Source organism: Macrobrachium nipponense, chromosome 1 (assembly GCF_015104395.2).
Source record: "Macrobrachium nipponense isolate FS-2020 chromosome 1, ASM1510439v2, whole genome shotgun sequence".
Lineage (NCBI taxonomy): Eukaryota > Metazoa > Arthropoda > Malacostraca > Decapoda > Palaemonidae > Macrobrachium > Macrobrachium nipponense.
The window spans coordinates 145,449,335-145,458,803 of NC_087200.1; the positions used below are offsets into that span (position 1 = coordinate 145,449,335).

The 9,469-nt window shown below is 40.9% G+C and overlaps 1 protein-coding gene across 1 annotated transcript in view; it reads right to left on the minus strand.

Annotated features, from left to right (window-relative positions):
• LOC135219718 (cytochrome b-245 chaperone 1-like) overlaps positions 1-9,469 on the minus strand; it is a 291,532-nt gene that overhangs the window by 62,341 nt on the left and 219,722 nt on the right. The window contains exon 7 of the mRNA XM_064256716.1: positions 4,260-4,395. Within this exon, the coding sequence (XP_064112786.1) occupies positions 4,260-4,395 (136 nt within the window). The remainder of the gene's footprint in view (positions 1-4,259; positions 4,396-9,469) is intronic.

Consider the following 9,469-nt stretch of genomic DNA (forward strand, 5'->3'; position numbering starts at 1 on the left):
ATGGCTCTTCGGGAGAAAGTATTAAAAATCCAGAACAAGGGTGTGATAGAAGAAGTAAAGCATCAGTCCCCGGGGTTTTAGAGTTGGATTTCCTGGCGCCCAAAGCAACAGGCGACTGGAGACCAGTAATCGACCTTTCCACCTTGAAACATTTTGTCATGAAGACAAGGTTCAAGATAGAGACGCCTCAAACAGTGTTAGCAGCGATAAGGGACAACGACTTCTTGCTGTTGATAGACTTAAAGGATGTGTACTTCCAGATCCCTATTCACCCTTTGTCCAGAAAGTTTCTTCACTTCATTCTGGGAGAGCAGATCTTTCAGTTCAAGGTCCTGTGCTTCGGGTTGACCACGTCCTGTCAGGTGCTCACAAGGGTCTTTGCCCTCGTATCGAAATGGGCTCATGCTCAAGGGATTCGCCTGTTAAGGTACCTTGATGACTGGCTGGTAATAGCAAGCTCCAAGGAGAAACTGCTTTAGGACAGAGACTGTCTTCTTCAGTTTTGTCAGGAGTTGGGCGTAAAGATCAACCTAGAGAAGTTGAACCTGGTTCCCAGCCAGAAAGCTCTTTAACTAGGTATGGTTATAGATACAGTAGCGTCAAGGGTTTTTCTGTCAGACCAGAGGTGAGACAAGTTGCGGTTAGTAGCACGAAGTTCTTTTCTCAACCCGTACAGACAGCATACCAGTGGCAGGTCATACTAGGGATTTTGTCTTCACTGGAGAAGCTGGTCTCTCATGGCTGTCTTCATCTTCAGTCTCTGCAATGGAGACAAAGAGTCCTGGTCCCCGGCAGGAGATTCTCCTCTACAGAGAGTCCCTCTGTCTGAGGAAGTGAGGCAAGACCTTCATTGATGGTTGGACAACCAGAATATCTTGGTGGGAATTCCTCATGTTCTCCCCCTCTGGACTTCCTTCTGTTTTCAGATGCCTCCATCTCAGGTTGGGGAGCTCATTTGGCAGGCATTTGGGGTGTGGAAGACAAGCTTCTTCACATCAACGTTTTGGAGCTGAAGGCAACTTTCCTGGGGCTAAAGGAGTTTCAGGAGAAAGTGGAAGGTCATTCAGTAGTTCTAATGTCTGACAACACCACAATGGTGGCTTATGTGAACAAACAGGGGGGGACTGGTGTCTCATCTCCTGTATTCCTTGGCAATGGAATTACACCAATGGGCAATTGACAACTGGGTGGAGCTCTCTGCCAGGTACATTCCAGGCAAGAGGAATGAGGTAGCCAACAGATTGAGTCGTCAGAATCAGATCCTGGGCACAAAATGGTCTTTGCATCAGGTCCTGGCAGACAGGCTTTTTTGGGTTTGGGGGAGGCCTATGCTAGACCTCTTCTCATCTCGATTCAACAGAAAACAGGTTTACTGTTCGGTGGTCCCAGATCCTCTTGCTCTAGCAGAGGACGCCTTCCTACACCCTTGGGACAATCTTGAGGTTTACGCCTCCCCTCCATTTTGCCTGATCCATCAAGTTCTGAACAGGGTAATGAGTTCTCAAAATCTCAGGATGACCTTGGTGGCTCCTCTGTGGCCTAAAGCAGTGGTTCCCAGGACTTCTGTCTCTTCTGGTGGAGGTTCCAAGAGAGATTCTTCTGTGGCTACAACTTCTTTGCCAACCTCACGTCGAAAGATTTCACCAGTTGGTAGTATCCCTGTCTCTTCATGGATGGAGATTATCAAGTATCTTCGAGCGGGGAGATTTTCTCTGAAGGCAGTGGGACGTATGTCCAGTTACCTCAGAAAATCCAATTCAGCAGTTTACCAAGGGAAATGGGCAGTCTACTGTGAGTGGTGCCGTCAACAAGGTTTCTCTCAACTCAAAGCCTCTGTTCAGCGGATAACAGATTTTTTATCTTCCTCAGAGATGAGAGCAGCACTAGGGTTGGTGTTACACCTAAAAAGAGTAGACATCTCTTCATCTTGGGAGATTTTATTGTTGTTCAGGGGTTTCAAACAAACCTGTTCGCTAAGAGAACTCAAGCCTCCTGCATGAGATGTTTCGCTTGTCTTGAGAAGCCTCGCTCGAGCTCCATTCGACCCCTTGCGTCGTTCGTCTGACAGAGATCTGACACTAAAGACAGTTTTCCTGTTGGCATTGGCTTTTTCAAAAAGAGTGGGGGAGCTTCATGGCCTAAGTTATGACATGAAGCATACCAGGGGTTGGGGGTCGGTGACCGATTTTGTCCCGGAATTCGTGGCCAAGACCCAAAATCCCTCAGTACATGATGACAGATTTGCCTCCTTTTCCATTCCATCATTGAATGACTTTGTGGACAATGACCCATAGGAGCTCTTACTTTGCCCAGTCAGGGCCCTACGATGCTACCTTAAAAGGACTCATCATCTAAGACTTAGATGTCAAAGAATTTTTGTCAGCACTGTTCGTTCTAAGAAGGAGGTTTCCAAGAACACTGTTTCATTCTGGATACATGAGGCAATTAAGTAAGCTCATTCCTCACCTGATGGTTCTCTCACCGAGTCTGTGCAGGTTAGAGCACATGATGTCCGAGGTATAAGTTCCACTCTGGCATTTAAAAAAATTTTGCTGTTCATACAAATTTGAGAGCTGGTTCCTGGTGCGCCAGTCCATGTTCACTTCTTTTTACCTGAAAGATGTTGCTTACAGGTCTTTGGACACATTTCCATAGGTCCTGTGGTGGCTGCCCAACAAGTTGTGTAATTCACCCAATAACCCTTATAGGGTATTTTCTATCTAACCTATGATGATTGTGTGGATGAGAGAATGAGTGAGTTGGCTGGTCTCTTTCATTCTCTTTTTTTCCTTTTCTTCTTCTTACGGGCAGGTTGAATACAGTGGACCCCCTGTATTTGTGTTCAGATTCGCAGAAAATTTGCCTATTCGCAGTATTTTTCTACGAGAAATATCCAGAGATTCCTGATTTTTTACATCAATTTCATCATAAAATGCACTTTTTGTGATTTAACTATTAAAAAACCAGTTATCAAAATTTTTAGTGGGTTTTTCTTGAGTTTTAACTAACAAAATAGGAGGTTTTAAGCATTTTTATAGGGGTTCCAACTATTCGTGGGTTCTAACTATTCACGGGGGGGGGGGGAGTATCTGGTATGCATGCATCCCCCGCAAATACAGGGGCCAGACCACTGTAGACACATCATATGCTGGACTGGTCTGATACAGGTGAGTAAGGTAGCCATACAGAAAGTTGGTGTGCTTTATGATCTTGGAAATATTAAACCCTGTATTCAGTAGCAAATACTCCTCTCTCTACAGCAAGGGGGAATGAGAAGTGGTAACAAACCCTGCGAGTATACAGTTTGTTACTTGAACAGTCAGATTTTTCTTTGGTTCCATGGTTGCAATGAATCTACTCATATATCATTGTACATCAACCCAAATAAGAAATAAAATCAGTAACAAATTCTTGGCATGTTTGTTGGAAAATATTTACGTAAATTTACTGAGAATGAAGATTCAGTAAGTTTTTTTTATTTGTACACATTTTTCTAATATTTTTTTGCACTTTTCTTTGCAAAATTACATTTACAACTGACATACTATTGTAAAGGGCAAGAACAAAAACCAACAGCAACCCCTAGGTATATTTATGAGCAAACTTACAAACTTACAGAGTGAGATGCAGTACATTCTCCCTTCAAGTCAGAAGCAGAACTGAATCCTGAGATGCCAGACTCGTGATATCAGCCAGTGCAAAAGTTGCCATTAGTGAATTTATGGGCTATAAAATTATTGACACCTCTTTCCCGCCCGATTCTTTCGAAATCGATGGCGTCTACTATTGTTTATCTACAGGATCAATGAGTCCACCACCCTAAAGCTGTTATTACTACTCCCGAGGAGCAATCCATCCATTAAGGGTTAAGGTGCCATAACAGCCATTTATTCCTATTATTATTATGATGTTCCGGTTTATGGCATTTATCAGGTTATGGCATGCTGCCAGGAATGGAACCCCTCCCATAAACTGGGCACTGTCTGTATTTGTAATTAATTTACTTTTAAAAAATCACAAATATAATTCAAAATAACATATCAACTAATCCAAGACACTATAATATCTTTGCAAGAGAAATATACTGATACAAAATGGATTAATTTATTTTTCTTACTGCGAGAAAAAATATTAAAAGGTCACAAGTCCAGCATACAGGTACAGTACTGTAGGGGCAAATAGTGTATAGTACCATAATTTAAACACGGACAATGATGTGACAATAAATTGGTACCTACAAAGGCTGATTATTTCCTTACCTCAAGAGGTGGCTGCCAATTGTTGATTGGATCGTCGTCATCACTTTCCGACCAATCCGCCCAAGAATTACGAACAGGTTCTACTCTTTCTAAATTCAAAAAATGTTGAATGTTCCTTGCTAATACATCCTGATCACTGAAAAATCATAATAAAACATTCTTCACCAATTATTAGTAACATACTCTATTACCTGGTAAAATGTAAAATATTTATAAAAGATTTTAAATCTGTATCTATGCTATAATGTTTGTTTCACAATACACCCATGACAAGGAGGACCATGCAGATCATTGAAAGCTTCCTGCTGTATATATTTCAAATAGTAACAAAATCAAACAGGCATACTGCTGTGGATTTACTATCCCATTTTATTGACTCTTGTGATTAAGAGTTTTCTTTAACCCCATGACTTGAAACAGTTCAAGTATGCAGTCAAAAAACTGTCCCAGACACTAAATTCCACTAAAAGAAAATGGAAGCACTAGATATGTATGTATATACTATACTGGGTAGGTTAATTGAGTTGATTATAGAATTTAGTCCAAAGGCCAAGCACTTGGACCTATGAGGTCATTCAACGCAAAAATGGAAATTGACAGTAAAAGGTTTGAAAGGTGTAACAGAAGGAAAACCTCATAGTTTCACTATGAATCAATTGTTTGGAGAGGGTAGAAATTAAGATGGAAGAGAATATGAAAGGAGGTACAGTAAAGGAAACAAAAGGGGTTGCAGCTAGGGGCCAAAGGCAGGCTGCAAAGAACCTAAAGTAATGCCTACAGTGCACCACATGAGGTGCACTGATGGCACTACCCTCTACAGGGTGGGTCTCAATATTGCATATTACTTAAAAATTCTCCAAAATATCCCTGCTGTTTTCTCAAAGAGGATGTCCTTGATTTGCTTATTCACATTGTCATTACCAGAGTTTTCATAATTAATTTGTGAAATTTTGCTTTCCTGAACAAATAATTGTCTGATTTTCTACTAAAACGGGTACGATAACATCCAGCCATCACTATTTGAAAGGATAGGCTTTCTTAAGTACTGTTTTCCTTTAGTTCCGGAAGATAGTGTACATACTACTATTTTTCAACTATTATGCATTTCAGGAACCGCTAATCATCGTTTTTCTCAAATATCTTTCAAACTAATAATTTGATCGCGATGGTACTTTGAAACAGTGTACAAGACACCTCCCACTAATTTTCAGTAATGGTATAGTGCATCGTCAAATGGTGTTAGTTAAGGTGTTTACTCTTGACCTTTAAAGGCAGTCATATGAGTCAGCAGGACTCATTTACAGAACTGAAAGCCCCCTATCCCCCATCCCTCACTCCCTCCCTCTCTCTCATTGTTTTTCTTATCTCTCCCCCTAATACCTCTCTGTAATTTACAATATGAATAAATACCCTCTTCCATGATATTTTTCAATACCTGCAGATAATGAAAAGGATAGTAAGGTTTGATTTATCAACCATAACAATGGTTCACTTTTCGAAAACGCATATGATTTTCGCCTCTGACTTACAGTTTTGTGACGCCAGGGCTATTTATCCTAAAAATAAAAATTTCTCAAATTCTATCTCCTCCCCTGATACTTGATATTAAGACCTGGAATTACTACCATATATAGACCTGATGTAGACCTCCAATCAAATTTAAAGTTTTTTTTTGTCTAAAAGAATTTTTTTGCTAGATATGAATTTTTTCAATATGGTAAAAATATAAACCCTAAAAATCAAGAAAAAAATTTAAGGAAAAAAGCCAAACTAAAATTGGAAAATAGGCTTCATCTACTTGTTCTATAATGTCTTTCTAAGTTATATACCAAATTTCAATGCTATTGCTTTAAAACTAAGGGACAAGATAGAATTTGAAGGTTAATAAGTATAGTTCTGGGCTCAGCACGTGTCGCTCCGTGAAATATCCCTTTGATACTCATTTCTAAGGTATAAATATTGCTATACATACCAGAGAAAAAAGAGAAACTGTAGTGCCAGAGTATTCTGGCTTGCTCACCTTTTAATTAAAGGTATGGTAACTGGGGCGAGTGGAAACCACTACCAGAGGTCCCTTGCCATTTAGTCTCTTCCTCCTTCAAAATCCCCCGCCTACAGAGGAGCTGGACTACAGCCCCGCTACCCGCTACTACTACGATCAGCATCTTTGTTTTCATTCCTTTCGATAGCATTGTCGGCGCCACACACGTTTTTTACTCTGTGCTGTGTTTTCGCCTTAGTAATATCCTTACTCTTTGCAAGATGGAACATCAAGCTTCTGCATCCAAGTTAAGTACGTACTGCTATTAATGTTTAAGATCAGTTAATATTGATCTTCAGCAAATTAGCCGAGTTATTTGAGTTTTTAGACGTTCGGTAGCGAGAGCGTCTTCGTCCCCGCGCCGCCATTCCCTGACTCATCGACCGCATGGCGGTTATTTGCGCACCAATTGGTCCCCCATACCAATTGGGCTCGATTTACATGTTAAGCAGTATTTCAACGCATTTTATTACATGCAGTTAGCTTTGGGATTTTATTTCCTAGTTCTTTCACGGGGAGTTTCCCGCTCCGACCGCATGCTTCGGATCTTAGCTTAGCCTAGTCAGATCACGATACCCTTGCGTTAGGAGTTCTTAGGCCGTCATGCCTTTACATTAAGACCTCGTCCCTTCGTATTCTTTTGTCCTACAGCTCCCTAGTCGCCTGCCCCTGATCATTTCGGCACGGCATACTGACTAGCCGCTCCGAGTCGCTAGGCTAACAGACCCAAATCTTCGGATTTGCGATTGGCCTAACCGCTCTAAGACAACCTCTTTCTCTTTCTTCTTATTTTGTTTATTTCACATCTTCCTGTGTTAGGACAGCTAATATTTATACGTATTGATATTTATATTATATGTTGCTATTCTGTACGGCTTCAAGTTGGCCAGTAGGCCTTCTTGCGGTCGGCTGGTCCTTCACACCGTGTGTCTGTTCACCCGGCTGAGAAGGTCTCCAGTTGATCGCGTATGAGCCAACCTGCTACCGACCTCCCCCCCCCACCACCTACTCGTTTACCCACTTCAGTGGTGTGACGACTCACTCACGCTAACCAGGTAGCCCACCCGAGTCTATATAGAGCGGGGAGGGGACACTGAGAGGGGGGGAATACACTCGGTGCGCAGGCCTGCCGTACTCAGCCGCCCCACTATGGAGTTCAGGGACATGTCCTGGCCACCCTAGCCATGGTTGGCCACCAGGCCCGGGAGAGCGGGATACCCCCGACCCTCCAGGTAGTGCATCCCCCTCTCTGTCAGTTATGCCTCCCCCTCCCTCCCCGCTCCGGCGGCCTCAGAGATCCGTCTAACGCCAGTCCTGACTTTGGGACTCGATGCATCCTCAGACGTAAGGCTCCGGCCTTTCCGTGACATACCTTTAATTTTGTATGTCTTTTTCATCTGTCATAGCATACATATAATATTAGATTTCATTACGGCGGAATTGCTACTTCGCCAACGGAATTGTCGCCCTGTTACCTCAGCTCCTCAATCCTGTTTCTTTCTTTGTTTGTTACTTACTCCGGCGCCTAGGGACACCTTGAGTTCATTTAATCTATTAGATTCTACTATGTGTTGAAATCGGAGCCCCCTTGGCCAGCTCGTGACATCACTGCAAGGTATACAGGCCGCGGAACTGGTAGTGACAGGGTGACACTTATCATATATATATACAGTGGTACCTCGAGATACGAAATTAATCCGTTCCGAGGCAGCCTTCGTATTATGAGTTTTTCGTATCTTGGAACACATTTTACATGTAAAATGGCTAATCCATTCCAAGCCCTCCATAAACAACCCACAAGCTAAATTAATTATTTTCCCAGGCCTAAAACACATGTTCTAGGGTTACAACGCCGATCCGACGGAAGAAATATGACTCCAAAAAGGCAAAATACTGTACATATTTGAGTAATATTAAACTGCATGTAATGTTTTCAACGATGTATTAACCCCATTTTTACTGCATATATTAGGACTTTAGCATATGTCCCTTAGCAATAAGCCTAGCCTATGTTAGTAGTTGCTACTGTAGCCTAGTCTATGATTCTGACATCTAAACCTAAGAGCTAAAAGCTTAGAATATGCCAATAAAATGTATAAATAATCAGTATGTACTCATTTCAAATAATTATTAATTAATTATTAACTATAATACACAAACAAACAAAAAACAAACCTTCCAATCGATTGTTTACATTCAGCTCTTACCCGTCTTACGAGTATCGAACGAGCGCCAAGCAATCATTTCTCCTAGCACACAGTAAGCCATGATTTATCATTAGTATCTCTCTTCAACTAATGAAACTACCAAACAGTATAATAACCATTCATTTCTATTCTTTATTCTATCTTTACCTAATGGAGATACAGAGTTACTGATAGCTATAATGAAACATACGTATACGTAACGTAATAATAAAAACAGAAGAAGAACTTCTAAAAATACGTATTTGTTGGCAGTCTGATTTATTTTATAGTTTATGATATCTAATTCACAATTTTTTAATTAAATGTATTGCATGTACTCATTTCAAATAATTATTAAGTAACCATTAACTATAATAAACAACAAAAAAAAAAGCTTCCAAATGTCTGTTTACATCCAGCACTTACGAGTATCGAACGATCGACAAGCAATCACTTTACACAGTAAGCCATAAATTTTCATTATCTCTCTTCAACTACTGAAAACTACCAAACAGTATAATAACCATTCATTTCTATTTTTTATTCTATCTTTACCTGATGTTTTTTTTTATTAAATGTATTACATGAATAAGTTTTTCAATTTACAGCATCCTTTTACCAATAGAATACTTAAAAGCACAAGGGGTAGATGCTGACCAATAGGAGAGCAGGAACCTTATGGGGTGACTAGCATCAGGAACCAATAGGGAGAGCGGGAGGATGGTGGCGAGTTTACTCAGTTGGGCGGCGCAGGAGTTTTAAAATTGTTCTCGGTGGTCCAGGCGAATCTCGGGACTTTACAGCAACAACCTTTCGTATCTTGAAAACTTTTCGTATGTAGAGCAGTAAAATTTTTCGCATTGGCTTTAGTATCTCGAGTTTTTCGTAATTGTAGAGCCTTTCGTATCTCGAGGTACTACTGTGTATGTATGTATGTATGTATGTATGTATGTATGTATGTATGTAATGATGTAGTATGTATG